At 47.0% G+C, this 16,414-nt stretch overlaps 1 protein-coding gene across 2 annotated transcripts; it reads left to right on the forward strand.

Annotated features, from left to right (window-relative positions):
- The first annotated feature begins 778 nt into the window (after positions 1-778).
- On the forward strand, positions 779-14,672 carry CUNH15orf39 (chromosome unknown C15orf39 homolog). Of its 2 annotated transcripts, XM_019504476.1 has the most exons (3): positions 779-4,493; positions 9,578-9,611; positions 11,060-11,146. In XM_019504476.1, the coding sequence occupies exons 1-3, from the start codon at positions 1,094-1,096 to the stop codon at positions 11,061-11,063; spliced, it is 3,438 nt and encodes a 1,145-aa protein (XP_019360021.1). In that variant the 5' UTR covers positions 779-1,093; the 3' UTR covers positions 11,064-11,146. The 2 variants fall into 2 exon arrangements, with proteins under 2 accessions (XP_019360021.1, XP_019360020.1); XM_019504475.1 differs by lacking the exon at positions 9,578-9,611 and having other exon boundaries at positions 794-4,493; positions 11,060-14,672.
- Positions 14,673-16,414: the final 1,742 nt, after the last annotated feature.

Here is a 16,414-nt window from a genome sequence, read left to right on the forward strand (position 1 = left end):
GACAGGTTAGAAAAAATTGACCTGCATATGATTATATGATTAAACATTTAAATCATTAAAAGAGACCATTCAAATATTTACTTTCAGACTTCAGAGTGAATTTTGGCTGAATTGTCCCCCATTGCTAAATCTTGTGTTTTTTATATCCAAGGTCATTCAGTAACTGATGTCTGTCCTAAAGCTCCAACTGCTGGAGTAATGGGATCTCATGGACTTGCATTAAAAAAAATCTAGCCTTCATGACTGCAGAGAGAAATTTGAAAATGCAATCTCTAAAGATTCAAAAAGTAGAAGACAACCCTCAAATATACTACCTTTACAAGCCTCAAAGTTTTGCGTCCTGATTTTTTTGAAAGCGGGGGTTGGCAATACTGTGTAGGCATTTTGAGGTCTGACTGGCTGTTACCAAAGCCTGACATTAAAGGTTTTCATACTGATAGTAAAATCACTTTCCCCAGCTGGGGTTTATTAAGGTTGTTGCTTGTGTTAAGACTGTGATATTGTGTAATGTCTTTTATATCTTCCAAAAATGGCATTGCCCATGAGTTCATGCCAAAACTATTACCTTACCTTACATTACTATTACAAATGACCCTCACACCTTCTCGTGCCAGTGAGCAACAGCTCTCATTAGTGGGCAATGGCCTTTGAGTTCTAAATGCTGTAATTATTGTGTTGCACGACTATCACAGTAGCAATGGTTATAATTATAAACAAAGTCGTCTCAGTTGAATTCTCACCAAAACAGTTTTGTAAGTAAGTAGCTCCCATCCTCTTAATTCCATGTGGGGGAATCTCAGTTTGTGAAGATCCTTCATCAATGTAACCTCTCATTGGCATGATACCATGGTGTTGGGAGCAGGAATGTGTATTCCATTATGAACCTGGTCTCCCAGCTTCATCCATACAATCTCTCAACACCTTTCTCCATCTGCTACCAGTGATCACCTTCACAGCTAGGTTTACCTGGCAAAATATTAATGGGATGTGCTTAGATCACTAATGTTTTCTTTTTTTCTTTTCTCCCTTCCAGGAAAGATGACACAAATCCTTCCTTGTGCATCCAGGACAAGAGGCAGAGAGTGACATATAAATGGCTGGAAAACGACACTTAGAGTCCCTGGACCCCATGATTTACAACAAGCTACCTCGGCTGGAGACGGAGCCAAATCGTGTCCTCCCTGGAGGCTTGTGTAAATCCAGCACCTTGCTGAGTCCTGGCTCTGAAAACCATTTAACTTACAAGGGGTCCTACTTTGCATACCCACTGCAAAACCATGATGGGACAGAGTCTCTAACCCGCTGGAGCTCAGCAGCAGCGTACATGCAGTATGCAGGCAATGCTGTAAACCAGCACCTCCGGACAGATGGAGCTGTAATGAACTGCTTTCTCTACAGACGGGAGCCTGAGAGCATGGGGGAGTGTTTACCGAGCTCAGGTGCTGAGGAGGGCAAGGACAGTATGGTCCGAGACCTCTTGATGGCTCGGGAAAAGTGGGCAAACCATGTGGGGCACCAGGACCCGCTCCAGCAAGCTCAGGGCCATGCTTTCCCCCTGCCACAACATATGGTCACGAACAAAGCAGTTGCTCAGGTACCTACAGGCTGTGCCACCCTGGCAGTGCCCAAGCCAGTGTACAGAACCCCCATTTGCTATGTGGATCCCAGGACTTCTGTGTCCTTAGGCTCACGCATGGAAAGCTTGCAGAAGAGGTCAATGGAAATGGAATGGACTTTACCAGCCCCAGTCTCCTCAGGACACCACCCCCACCTCAGCGACCAGCACTGTGGAGTGGCCATGCACAAGAAGGCCCATCACCCTGAGCCCAACTTCCTGCCACCACATCAAGGCACAGGGGTTCCTGCAAAAGAGACACTAGCATCCACAGTAGGTTTCTCACCTTATTCTGCAGCATTTGAGAAGTACAGAGCACCTAAAAGCACCTCCTTTCTTGAAGCAAACTACCCTGCTGTGTATAACCAGAAAAATTGCACAGAGATGGTGGGCAGCAACTTAACCCAAAATGCATGGTCCAAGATGTATCCTTCCACAACCAGCCCTGGAGTCCATTCCCCAGTATCAGTCTATCAAGAGAGGCCATCCCCTTGCTACCCTCTCTCCCATTACCCTCTACCCTTGCAGAAGCAAACACTGTTGTATCATCAGGAGGGCCCTCATGCTGAGAAGCAGAACGGCTCCCTGTCGACCTTGCCATCTTCAGGCAGCTATAAAGGATTTGGTTTTCTGGGTAGTGGGGATCCTCGGGCATTTCCTAGTAGTTACCTTAGACAACAGCTTCCCCGAAGCTACTATCCTGGCCCCCTGGAGAGCTATATCTACAGAGCAGCCAGCTCAGTTCCAACAGCTCCTCCCACTTCAAAGCCCAGTGCTTCTTCCCGAGAACCTGAACTGCAGAAGAACACAAGCTGCAAAGTGGACTTCCTGCCACACAGCCCCTCCTTTCCTTTTGCCTCCCCTGACCTGGCTTTGTACAACACCTCCTTGGGCAGCTCGCATGCTCGCCATGATCAGCATGTGGATGATGCAGTGCCTACTTTTCACGGGACTCAACTGGTGAAGGAGAGCCCTAGAAGCAAGCAGATGGCTAGCCAGCACAGTGCTTTCCAAGTAGTGCACTCTCTAAACAGGCTCACAGAAGCGCTGCCTAAAGGAGATATGGGCTATGGTTTGGGCCTCTGCCGAGCACAAAAGCCTAGCCTGAATGGGCTGGAGCCATCACACCCTGACAAGAGACGGTCCAGTTTAACCTGCAGAGAAACCAAGCCAAGGAGCACATGGACTCGTGAAGCGGAGCCAGGAGCTCCCATTGTCATTGCTGATAGTCCAGTCCCACACCACCACCAGAGTAAAGGGGAATCCTCCAAAGTCAGAGACTTCACAGAGGGGCTCATAGCTTCCCCTCAGATTGCCTCTTCTGAGGAGAGGCAGAAAGGCCTAAGAAATCCTAGTGGTTCTCCTCCTTCTTCCCCACCCATGCCAGTTATCAACAATGTCTTCAGCCTGGCACCTTATCGAGACTACCTGGAAGGGCCAGGAGAGAGCCCCTGCTCCAAAAATCAACAAAGGGAAGGCCCATCCATCAGAAACACTGTTAGCAGCCTGGGAAGTGGAGACTCTGCTAAGCCTGTCTCAGAGCCATCTGATATCAAGAATTTCTCAGAGAAAACCAAGTTGTTACCTGCTGAGAAGGAAGCAGAGAGCAGGGCAAGTAAACATGGTAAAATGAGGGTGAAGGAAGGGGATTGTTACAAAAGAAGCTCTGAGCCAAAGCAGCTCCTACACAGCCTGTCCATGAAGAGTGACCCTGAGCCTCAGAGTGGCAGGCAAAGTGCCCCGGCTGCCAGTGGGAGCAGGGAGGTCACCCACAATGAGGTAGCGCTAGACCTTAGCTTGAAAAAAAAGCTAGCAAAGTCTGATGATGCTGGGAGGCATGCTGGTCAGACAGAGGGGATGCCAAAAAGAGAAGAGGGTGAACAAGAGAGAGAGGCATCCCTGAAGAAGCAGGAGATGTGTGAGGGGTCTAAGACACAGGCCTTGCCCCTGCGAGCAGAAAATGGCTCTAGGGATAAAAGCAACTTCCATAGTTCGGCAGCTTTCATGTTCAAAAAGTTCAAAATCCTGAAATCTCTCCCTGCGGGGACAGTGCCCTCAGTCCAGCCCAGCAGCCCGTCCATGCAGCAAAGCTACCCCACAATGATTCCTCCCACCAGTGCCCCCATGCAGCCAAGCCCCAAAGCAGCAATTCAGGCCAACACCCAGCAGTTGCAAATCACGTGCCTTAACTTGAAACTACCAGACATTTCAGAGGCCCTGCCCCCCAGCACACCAGAGGTATCCCCTGTGCTAGGAGAGGCCAACGTCTCACTGTCCAGCAACTGTGAATCTGCTGCCCAGCAGACTTCTTCCAGCCAGTATTTCACCTCATTGCACGTGTCTCTCTGCAACGTCATCTCATACTCTGTGTGCGGAGCACCACCAGAGCTCCTGAAGGAATGGCTGAAGAGGGCCGAGCCAGATGAGCTGAAAGAGAGGCCAAAATCGCCTCCCAAACACAAGAATGGGTCCCAGATACTGGAAGCCCAGAAACCCACCAAAAGCAAGGAGATCTGGCTGGATTTCAAGGATGCCTCCATGCTCCTCAGCAAACTGTTGTCTCAGCTAGAGACCTTCATGTTTACTCGCAAGTGCCCCTTTCCACACGTGGTCCGAGCAGGTGCCATCTTCATTCCCATCCATGTGGTGAAGGAGAAGCTGTTCCCTAAGCTCTTGGGACTATCTGTTGACCAAGTGCTGCAGGAGCACAAGGTGGAGCTGCGTCCCACCACCCTCTCAGAAGAGAAGCTTTTGAGGGACTTGGAGCTGAAGTGCTGTACTTCCAGGATGCTGAAGCTGCTGGCCCTGAAACAGCTGCCTGACATCTATCCTGATCTTCTGACTCTCCACTGGCATGACTGCGTCAAGCAGCAGCTTGGTAAGTGGTGTTAAACCTCCAGGAAGCCTTTTCCCCTTTAGATTTTTGCTGCCCATGGGACACTTCTATATATGACTAGCTCTCAAAGGAAGGGGTCAATTACACATATCCAGAAGCAAGCATTCACCCCATACTTGAAGGTCTGATGCACGCCAAGGAACATGGGCAGTCAGATGAGGAATTCTTAATGAAATATATCAAAAGCCTGTGTCCATTTTCCTGTCCAGACAGATAACTGAATAAAATAGTTGGTCAATAGAATCGCCTCCTTTCCAAGAATCCTGCCTTCCTCTCTCACCCTGTCTGACTCATTCGTTGCTGTTGCAACTAATATTTGTAACATCCCAATACAGTTCTATGGAAAGGATTGAACTGGTGGTTCCCAAGTGGTGACGCTTCCTGGATGTGTTGGGCAAGAGATGCAGGTTGAGTAGAACGGAGGCAATTGCCGCTGATGTACAGATAATTTGGAACTGGGGGAAAACCTGGAAGCGCTATGTGGTGACTGACTCAAGGGATACTAATCTCTTTCTGTTGAAGTCGGCCTCGCTAGGGCAGTAATTCTGTAAAATTATAGACCAAGGCCCACAAAAGCAACCGGTGATTTGTATGCTTCTATTTTGTGATGCCTTCCTTGGCATTCCCTGAAGGGGACTGAGCTTGAGGCAGCCTGTGATCAGCACTTTGAGAGAGTCAGACCCCTTTGAGGTGGCTCAAGGTAGGTACTCAGAAACTGCAGCACCCAGGATCACTGGGTGCTTTTGAAAATCTTTTTCTCAGCCTATAGTAGACCAAATGCCACTCTAATTAAGCGGTTTCCAGTGTGTAGTACTAGCAGAATATCTTGCTGTGCAGATTCCAGTATAGACCAATTCCTGTTGGGCTGTGGGATTTTCCCAGATGCTAACATAAGGGTGTATTGCCTAACTTCTTGGTAACAGGGGTTGTGGTCTGGCATGCTGGCGGTGGTGAAATACATGCTGAGAATATAAGTCTCCCTGAAGTGATGTCAGTGAATGATGGTTCATCCCAGGCTCTCTGTTACCAAGTTCCCTTCTATGCAGTGGGGTATGTAATGCATCCAGCAGGGAGGGCAGAGCACTCTGTAACTAAGCAAACTTTTTTCTTGGCTCTGGAGAGGATACCGCCAGATTTCCCTGTCATTTTTGATGACTAGAGAGGCTACAGAAGTTGGATATAAAATGGCCACAGTTCTTGCTTGATCTTGTTCCTCTGTCCTCTTTTCTTATGCTTCCACTCTCCTATCGTTTCAGTTTTGGAGACATGATTAGTAAAAATATTTATGAATATGTTCTGAATAAATGAATGTTATGAATAAAGTTAGCTCAATGTGAAAGTCTTGGAAATCTGACATAGTAGGCTCTTAAAAGGTTCAGGGAAACAAATAGATGGGAACTTTTAATTTTGTCTTTTACCTTGTCTAAGCCTAGTTTCATTTCCACTTGCAAGTGGGATATTTAGGGTTCCCCCTTGAGATTTTTCTAAGTAGAATTGTTTGGGAAGTGTTTGTAGCTTTTCAGTTTTGCTCGCCACTGCCAGCAACACCCAGGCTTTAATACTAAAATAGGGCTGGAGGTTCAAAACTGTAATTTCAAGAAGTTGAATGGGCCCATTAAAGTCTGAATTGGGACCATCATGGATGGTGGCATGCAGCAGTTGGTAGGTTATGCCCCATAGCTGCTAGACAAGATAGATGGGTCTGGAACTGTCACAGACCAGATTCAGATCTCACAGTAGTTCCATTCTATTAATCAAGGCTGCCATTTGCTGGGCATCTTTGTGACCAGTGGTACATTTGGCAGTCCTTATCACATCTACTCTCAAGCTTGCTTGGTTGGTGTATTGTGTGCTGTGCATGGACTCCACTGTTGGTACTTCTCCTAACCACCTCCTGGGGCTCATAGGGGAACTTCAGGCAGCTGTGCTACCTTTCTTCTGCCCTTCTACCTGCTGATTACAAACCTACATGTTGCAAATAGCTATTGCTGGCTGCCCCAACATCCTGCTGGCAAGGCAGGGGAGGAGCTGATAATGGAATGGGTGGACAGACCAAGGGCCAGGGTATGTGGCATGAGATGAAAGGACAGGACATACAGGGGTCTTTGTGATAGATCAACTAAAAAATTGGGTGTATGAGGTATAGAATTGCATGCATGCAATTGGCCAGCAGGGCTGAGAGGGCCTGGCTTTGCTCTGCTGTGTCTTTGCTATATCGCAGGAGAACCATGCACAGCTCTTGCTGTTGGAACGGTCATCTCCCCACAGCATTGGCAGGATGGTGGGAAACAATGGGCTTGGGTGACTCCTGTGGAAAGGAGACTTTTTGTTGTAGAATCTATGTAAAAAAGAAAATGATGATCAAGCACATGGATCCCTGTGCATGACCACAGAGATCCACAAATGCTGTTTGGTATACTGCAAGGTAACCAGGCATAGCTTGGCGTTCCCCATTAATCCTATCTACCTGAGCTGTAAAGGCATTTTACTTGAGATCCAGAAGTATGTGTCCAAGCTTTATACCTGGCTCCCACTGGAAGCTGCCCTCAGCTGACCCAGCTGTAAGCAGATTCCTATCTTGCCCCACTCTTGGGATTTGGGCTTTGTGCTGTGTCGAGATAGTCTTTCTATGATCTAGGGAGGAACATCTTATCTTGGCTCAGGGCACACAGAAGAGACAAACAAATTGCTCAAGTTACTCAGAGCAGGTTGTATAAGGGGGAAATATTCTCCTGGCTTGTCTATGCCATGCAGATGGCTGTATTCCCTGAACGTTACTTTTTATCTTAAGTGGCCAGTTGTACTCCTGGATTCTCCTTAGTTTTAAAGGGATGTTTTCTATCCCTGTGGAGGCATACAGTTGAATTTCCAGTGGTTGCTTTTCTTCTGCATGCTTTTGGAATTATCTTTGTTAACCATTCTGGCAAGTAGAGACTTCAAGATAACAGTCCACATGTGAACTTACATCAATTTTTCTTTCCTTTAGAAGTTAGGTACATGTTTAACTAAACATATGCAATCTACTGTGGGCTCTGCTGAACTGAGGCTTTGGTCACTACTAGGGATGCACCAATAAAAATTTTCTTGGCTGATACTGATAGTTGATTATTCACCAGGCCGATATCGATCCAATAATCGATTTACAGGAATGCAGCCAGGCAGTGTTGAGAGCAGTGCCCTGCAGGTAAGTCTGTGAAGGGGAAGTAGCACGGTGGGGTGGGGTGGGGGGGCAGAATCAAGGCTCCCATGGTGAGAGAGGGTCAGGCGCCAGGGCAGGGCAGTGACAGGTGGCTTGTCCAGGGGATCAGTGTCCCAGCACTTTAAAATGGTGGTGGGGGCACTTGAACTAGTTCTAGCATCCCAGCCACCATTTTTAAGTGATAGGATGCTTTGATGCTTTTACCTGGAGCAGAGCCCAGTGGGGTGAGAGCAGGGGCAGGTTGCCTGCTGTGGACTCAGGTCTCTTTGCCCTACTGCCTTTGCCCCAGTAGGCCACATGCTGCCATGCCAATCCCCTGCCCATCCGGCAGCAATGGCAGTGGTAAACTGTGCCTCCTACTGCTAGACAGGTAGGGGTGGTGTGGCTAGCATGTGGCTCTGGTTAGAAGTGTCCCGGCACTTAAATGGTGATGGGGCACTTGAACTAAAGCTCATTGAATGAGCTTTAGTTCAATGGCCCCTGCTGTCATTTTCAAGTGCCGGGATACTAATCCCCTGGGTGAGCCGCCCGTGGCTCCATCCTGCTCTCCCCCTACCCGCCCCCGGCCCCACTCCCTCACCATGTGGGCCTCAATCTCTTCCCTCCACCACCACCACCCCCTTCCCTTCCACAGACTTGCTTGCAGGGTGCTGCTCTCTTCGCTGCCTGGCTGCATGCATGTGTGCGGCTGTGCATGTGCACACAGCATCCAGGGCCCCCAACCAGAAAGCATATTATATTTATTGGTACATTATCAGCTACACCGGCCAAAATAAATCCAATAGCCAGTAATGTTAACTTTCCTTTTATTGGTGCCAATCCAATATAGCAGTGATATATCGGTACACCTCTGGTCACTACCAGATTCCACTGGGGTAGCTGCCTTTCCTGTTGCCCTTGATTCTTGCTTGGGTATAAAGCAGGGCTCTTGCTTGGCATTAGCTTCTACAGAGAGAAACATACCATTGAAGACTTGTGCTCATTTGTTCTGGTCAGTAGAGGAGTAGTGCATTGTTGGAGACCACTGGTTAGAATGTAGTTCAGTGATCCCTTTTCTCTGTTCCCTTAGTAGCTGGGATATCTGTCCACAGTGAAGTTCAGAAGCAGTGGTAACACCCTCGCTAGCACATTGCTCAAATGGGTTCTGCTGTGTGTGAGCTGTTTAATCACTGGTGTATTCACCACTGCAGTCAGAGCAGCACCCTAGTTCATTGTACAAAAAATGCTTTTGGATGCATCGTGGTTGAAGTAGTCCTCAGAGATGAGCTATTGTTATCTGCCTAGGAGGAGGGATGCAAAACTGCTTGGATTTATTTGCCTCTGAAGCCATTCGGGACCAAAAGATGATGGTTTCCTAGCCCCTGTAGATGGTGTGGTCTACATATGCTTGGCACCCAAGCCAGCACCTATTTTCTTGAAGAGCAAGCACCTCTTACCTTTAAATGACGTATGTGGAGGGCCTGTTGAACCCTTCCCCTAGCACGGGGGGGGGGCTCCCATTCCTGTTTTCCTTTCAATGGAAATGCCACGCTTTAGAGTCTCATCCTGTCAGAGACCAGTGTGTCCCATATGCAACTGGGGATTCTCTGACCTTCGAAGGACTGAGTCCTTAATTCCATATCAGTTGCAATGGGAATGTACTGAGATTGTGTCAGGGAGGACTTGGAGCCCTGTTCTCTCCTAGCAAGAATGTGTGCAGTGGAGAAGAGTCCCTTGTGATCCTCTTGAGGCTGTATGCTGTGAAACAAAGCATAATTCCCTTTGTTCTGCAGTCATCCCACAGTAATTAGTTTGTCACCCCTTCCTATTAGCTCTTAGTGTTTTTGCTGCTTCTTCAGATGATTATCAATAACTTTATTTCTTACAGGTCCAAGTTCACAGGCTGTCCAGCAAGCCTCCAAGTAGGTATTTGTTCTTTGTGTGTGTTTATGTATATATATATAAAAAAAAAGAGAAAAATTTAAACCATGAAGTTGGGGAGACTACACTAATTCCTGATGGGACATGGAGGCTGAGTGGCACTGGGATCAGTTGTGCAGGACAGTAGGTTCCCCTCTACTTCATGTAATGTATCCCTGTGTTCAGGAGAAGAGTGAGCTATCAAAGATCTTATGGTACATTAGCAAAATAAAAGCAACTCATGACAAAATCACTCAATCCTTTTCCTTTTCTCAATGCGGTCTTTAAAATCCCAGGTAAAATAGGCAAGTTTTAAAGGAACCTAATGGAGTTAGGCCAGTTCCCATAGGTTCCTTTGAAAATCCTGACCAAAACAAATAATTGGATACTACTTGGTCATTAGCTGCGTTGCAGCTTCTGAAGATACACTAAGAAGATATTAACCATCATGGCAGATTCCCTTTTTAACTTACTTAGAATCAGAGAATTGAATGACTGGAAGGGTCCTGTAAGATCATCGAGTCCAGTCCCCTGCCATGGGTGGGAAGTTATTGGGCTCAAAGGAGCTCAACAAGGAGCTTGCCCAGCCTCATCTTGAACAGCTTCAAGGATGGCAACTGCGCCACCTGTGCTGGATGGTTGGTTATAGGGTGGGTGGAGGGAGCCCCGTGCCCCACACTGACCCTGGCACAGGAAGAAGGTCTGTTGCTGAGCTCCACGGCACCGTCACCCAGGATGATCTCCAGGGCCCTGGGGCTGCCACACACCCACCCTGGTGGGTGATGTGCAGCCCCAGCTGTGTCAGAAGCCAGCTGAACATTACGGCTATCACTGCCTCATACTGTTGACCCAGAAGCATTGAGCAGAATAGGGAAGGAGTGAAGCAGACATGGGTTGCCATCCTTGCTGTGCAGGTTACCCTGACCTTTTTCCTGAACAAGGTTGCCCAAGGGCAACTGGAGAGTGAAAGCATAGCCCAGTCCTACCTTGGGAAAAGTCCAATAGCCAGTGAAACCCATTTTTATCATCAGAGCATCATTGTCAGCATCATTTGAAATATGAAGCAGGGCTTCCACTAGTAACTAGGTGCAGAGCTCCCTTCCTAGTAATGTCTTTGAGGGTAACTAGCATGCTAAGCATCTGCTTGTCGTCTTCATCGGTGTAATGATATTCTTCTTCCAGGCTAGAGGAATGCAGCAGGTAGTGCTCCACCTGTGTTGGAGCTGGATTTGATGGGACTCTTACCAGTTCTCTTTCAGGGCACTGGATGTGAGTCCCATGGAAGGAGATGGAGCCTCTGCTAATAGAGGTTGACGTTCTGTGTGGTCTCCATGGCTTCAGGTCTTGCAGGTGTTACTGTTGCAAAATCCATGCATTGAATTAACTGCTTACGGAGTTATTGGTCACTGGGTGCTAACTTAATGGACCATGTACTGTCTTCCCCTCCTAGGTGAACCTGACATGGAGACTTTGAAAGCAGAAAGCAATGCAGTAGCATCAGATTCTGTGAAGAAAAAAGAAGTGCCTGGAACTGTGTCAAATAAAACCCCTGAACTGTCCACCCACATGCTCAAGGGAAAGCGCAAGAAAGGAAAGTGTCTGATTGCCTCCAAGCAGGGGTCTTCTTCCCAGGGTGAGGCTGCTGCCTTGGAACCTAAGAAGAACCGGCCACTTGATGAGAAGCCTCAGGAAAGCTGCTCCTTGGTCAAAGATGAGAGTGTGTGCCCCCAAGAAGATGCCAGCTCTCCAGATTTAACACCCAAAAGTCTTTCACTGCTTTCAGGTGCCAAGAAGTCAGTCTTCCAGAGACACAAGCCAGGGAGGACCTTTCAGCTTAAGCTAACCAGTAAAGCTGCCAGGAAGACCAGGAGTACTTCAAGGGTTCTCCATCTCCGGAATTCAGTGGTCCAGATCAAGTTCCAGCGGGTCCTTCAGCAATCGCAGAGGAATCCTCTCCGCCACACGAAGCAGGCTCCAAGAAGAGACTGCTCCCTGCTGAGCAAGACTCTTGGGCCTCACAGGCTTGAGGCAGAGATGCCTACCTCACCACACAGGTACCCAGAATTGGTGGGCAAGCGAATTCAGCACCTGTATGAGGAGAAAGACAAGACAGAGGCCTGGTACCAGGGAGTAGTTCTGAGGGTCCATAAGCAACACAAGGACCCTCTGAAGACTGTGTACGAGGTGAAGTATGACAGCGAGCCAGAGTGGCAATACTACCTGGAGATCCTGCAGGACTACAAGAAAGGCTGGCTGAAAGTGGATGAGTGAAGTGGGCCTGGGCTGGCACTGGTAACTTGCAGCATGAGCAACTACAATTTGGGAAGGATAAAGAGCTCCAGGGCTGCTGTTTGTCTTCCCCACCATGAGTCCCACCTCCTTCATGGGTCTCATCATACTTGGCATCACTAAAGCATGCTGGAAGAAAGAAATGCCAAGTAACCAAATGACTTCACTCCTTCCTCCTCAGATTACCCTTGTGCCTTTTCTCTCCCAAATGGACACCAAAGCACCACAGTGCCTTGTGACTGTAGTAGAAAATCGGGAGGAAAAAGGACCCATAGGAGGTCCGTGTGTGGTTTTGTGGGAGGAGATGGACTTTCTGTTCTTTGGATCTGTTCAGAACAATGACTTCTGTCAGGTTGAGCCTTTCTCATGATCTACCATTGTTCCTTATCACCACAGGCATCCCTTCCTGGAGAGAGTAACTTCCTAGAAACTGGGTTCGCACATTGAGGCCACCTTCAGTATTCAAATGGACATGCCATCTAGAGGCAGAACCCCCAACAGCCTGTATATAGAGCACCACACCAAGCATGCACAGCTCAGGAACACAGCAGGGGAAATTCCAGCACACTGTCCTTCTGTTAAACACCTTTCAGCTTCTCCTTCTCATCTGTGGGCTTCTGTGGGAGCACCTCACCTGTCTCTTTGCATAATCTTTTTCTCTCTCTCCCTTCTCATTTTCAAATAGAAAGCATTTCTACTCCATCTGGCTGATATTGTGGCATCTCCTATAAAAAATGCATCCTAAGAGCCAAACCCTTCTAGTGTGTATCTTGAACTAATTGTAGAGGCAAAATCCTGGAAGCTAAATTGATAATAGATGCACAGGGCTGAATTCCATTCCCGTGAGGTCAATGAGAGCGTTGTCATGGGCTTACTGGGGCAGGATCTGACGCTTAATTCAAATGTGGCTATTTCCTATACCCTCTTCACCCCATTGGAGTGGAGTTGTGGTTTATTTTTATATGTTATTTTTTTGTAGCTGTTTAATGTGCTGTGAAACCCTACCCTAAAACATGAATATTTCTGATGGAGCTGCCCTGCAGGAAATGCAACTCATGGAACCTCAATGTGGTCCTCAGAGCTGTTCTGGCATGGCCATGCTTGTAAGAAGTCCTCAGATCGCATAACCCTGATTTGCTGAGGATTGTAGCTGGTCCATTTTTCACTGCTAAGCTTTCAAAGCTTTTCCTCTTTCAGCTGAGACTGCCCAGTCTCTGTCCAATCAGCTTTGTAGAAACAGCTCTATTTTTATTGGAGCTGGAGATCTTGGGTTCAATGTTGTGGGTTGTTTCCTTCCCTTAAACATCTCCCACATTCCCACTACTCATGTTTCCTTCTGAGTATATGCTGTGCTCAGTGACTATAGCTTGGTGTTTTAACCCTCCTGGTTTTTCTATCTTGAAGGGCTACAGAAGCTGAACACGATGTGGATGGCACTATGATTTCCATAGTTACTGGATTGATTTTTGTTGTTTAAAGCAAAGACATTTTAAAAATGTTATAACTTTTACCTTTATAAGGAGCTGCTTTCAGGTGGTTTTTTTAACATGTATAATTTATACTGTTTTATTATTATTATTATTATTATTATTTAAACTTCTGGCATCACCTGTTTTACTTCGCTGAGTCAAGGTGGAGTGAGATATAGAATATGTCTATGTGGCATAATGCAGTGCCATGCTAGGATACCAGAACTAGCTGTAAGCAAGTCAGCTCAACTACTAGATGCAGTGTAGCTATGTTAGCCCAGCACTTGACCCAGGCTATTTAGAAGCAGGGATGGATTGGCTTGCAGGGGGAGCATTGAGCTAACCTGTCTAACCTGTTTCTGGTGCCTGAGCTAGCTTGAGTCTTTTTGACCAGCACTAGATATATTTACAGTGTCACCGGTTAGGAGCTCCATTCTTGAATTGTCTGTAAGACACTTCAAGGGGTATTTTAAAGATTGATTTTTTTTTTTTTCTTTTTTAAATCTGATTGCAATGCAGATCCTAGATGCCTACTCCCCAGTGTCTTTAAGGAGAACTTATGACATGCTTATGCTGGTGACGATCCTTTATACTTGACAAAGAAATGGTGGCTATCAAGAGTAGTGATGTTACTTACATGAAAATGGAGGTAGGGATGAGGAGACAGACCTCAGATACATCCTCAGAACAGCAGTCATTTCAATTCCAAGAACACTGTCATGATTCCACACACAACGGTGAAGTCTCTCCCCTTGAAAAGCTGAAATGAATGGCTAAGAACTGACAACAGCCATGCCCTACCAGTTGTCCAGCTGACTGGCACCTATCTGGTGGAGAAGGATGAATATAAGCAAATGCCTTGGAAGACTTGATATGCACAGGTATTTCCAGCTGTCAGGGTGGAGAGGAACTGGTAAAGATAGAGGATGTTTTCACTACAGGAAGTATTTATTTTAAAGAAAAAAACCTAAAACCAATGGACTGTGTTTTCCAACTGGAGGCAGTCACTGCTGCTGCATTTAGTACAGGTTTATTGGTGAAAGTATGTACTGAACCTGCAAGTGACTAGGAAGGAGGGGGACTTGGTGCAGTTTTCCTTGCACTCTCTTGCCATGTGGAATCTGTGAGTAGATTGTAAAGTGATTCAGAACCAGTGTTTGTTAATAATATTGTAATTTTTTTGTACAAAATCCTAAAGGAAGAAGTCCTTTACTTTATTTAATATTTTGTAAGACTGCAACTTGAAGAGGCACCTTGCCCTCATTAAAGTGTTTGTATTAAAAGGTTTGTATTTTGCATTCTCCATTTCACTGTTCCATTATGGACTTTTCCCCCCAACCTATTGCTAGTGCTATTGTGTAAGGCATTGGATGTGCACATGGGGGGGGAAAAAGGATTCTTTCCCCAAAGATCTTGGTGTGAATAGGCAAGGCACACACGGGGCCACAGCAGGAAAGAGAAGCAGGAGCACCCAGGTGGAATGATTTGCCTGGGGTCTGCCTCTGACCAAGCTGGGACTAGTTCTGAAGTCTCAGGAGGGTCTATATTGGTGCCCATAAGTTAGAGCATGGTGCATAGGCCAAATCCTGCTTGTTTCAATGGGGCTGCTCCTGTGATTAATTAAATGAGCAGGATTTGACTGTCTGTCTACTGCACTTGTATATGTCTCTCTGTGCATGCAAGCAGCAGGGCTACCCAGGACTTGTACCATTTTTTCTACTGAACTGAGAATGGTGCTGCAGCTGTTGTGTGCAAAGGAAGCAAGAGGCGGCCTGTGCTCTCATGTTCTCCCTTTAGCACTGGATTGGGTTTTACATATATGTGTCCCACTCCTTTAAAAAAACAAAACTGGTGAGAAGAATCAGTCTGCATTTTGTCCTGACCTTCATCTTGTTTGACAGCTGTTGCCACTGACCCATATGTCCTTAGGAAAGAGCTGAGAAAAGGAAAATGCAATACTAGACTCCATGTTCAGCCACCAGCTCCAGTAGTGCAGGATGGATATTAAGAGTGCTGCCAGAAGCCAGGAGAAGATTCTGTCAGCAGAGGAACTGCATGGGGCAAGTGCACCTGGCCATAGCATGCCCCCCTCACAGCCTCCAAAGCAGGGATTGCTGAGAGAAGGGACAGGAGGGCAGTCTGTAGGTAACCTGTGTGAAGTACCACCTCTACCCTTCTCCCTGTGCAGGTTTCTGCTGTACCTCCCAGAACGTGCTGCACAGAATCTGTGCCCAGATCTATCTCGTAACTGAGCAACAGCTTGGTTCTCTCCTGCATCCCCTCCCTTGGAGTATTCGCTAGAGGAGTTGATCTAAGTCCCTGAATGCTTGTTTTCATGTCAGGTGAGTATGTGCGCAGCATGCATTTGCACCTTCTCTCTTCTCCCCCACCTACACCCCACCAACCATGGGCGCTGTATCAGTCCACACTGATCTGTATAAACCAAAATTTCTCCACAAGTGCTAAAAAAGGAGTACCCCTGTGTTCTCTGATCTCCCAACTGTTGGAAGAAGCCAAGGTAAGAGCTGTGCTGACAGGGCTGCTAAAGCAAGCCTCTGCAGTGAGGACTGGAGCAGAGAACATCAGGTTTGCCTAGCTAAAACAGAGCTATGGCACCTGAAATGGTGGCTTATTTTCACCCTCAGCTTGAAAAAGAGACACCATTATAAGCATCAGTGTAACAAGGATGATGGAGCAGAGTGTACCAATTTGTCCTACCTCTGTATTTGCTACAGACTTACTGTTTTTTGTTCCACAACTCTCAAGGGTCTGTACAGTAGTAGCTTGATGTCAGGACACATGCAAGATCTGCTTTGTTCTCCTGCTTCATTGTATCTGTTAAGTAAACGAGGCTGTTTCCCCAAGTCCTGCTGGTATCAGTAGTGATCACTCAGTCTGTTGCCTTCACAAAGCAGGCAAATTTCTCTCCTATGATCATGCATTTGTAATGGCTGTTGAAGTTAGAGAGGTTTGTAAGGAAGCTATGAGTACATGCAGAGTGTGCTTCTCTGACTTCTTGCATATCTTTAGCAGTCATGGAAGCTCGC

The sequence above is a fragment of the Gavialis gangeticus genome, unplaced genomic scaffold, assembly GCF_001723915.1.
Source record: "Gavialis gangeticus isolate Ggan-Ray unplaced genomic scaffold, GavGan_comp1, whole genome shotgun sequence".
NCBI lineage: Eukaryota > Metazoa > Chordata > Crocodylia > Gavialidae > Gavialis > Gavialis gangeticus.

Excerpts from the sequence above, each read along its gene's own strand:
- CUNH15orf39 (XM_019504475.1), top strand. The coding sequence starts at position 1,094 with ATGGCTGGAAAACGACACTTAGAGTCCCTGGACCCCATGATTTACAAC. Across the intron at positions 4,494-11,059 it reads CTGCGTCAAGCAGCAGCTTG|GTGAACCTGACATGGAGACT; the intron begins GTAAGTGGTGTT and ends TTCCCCTCCTAG.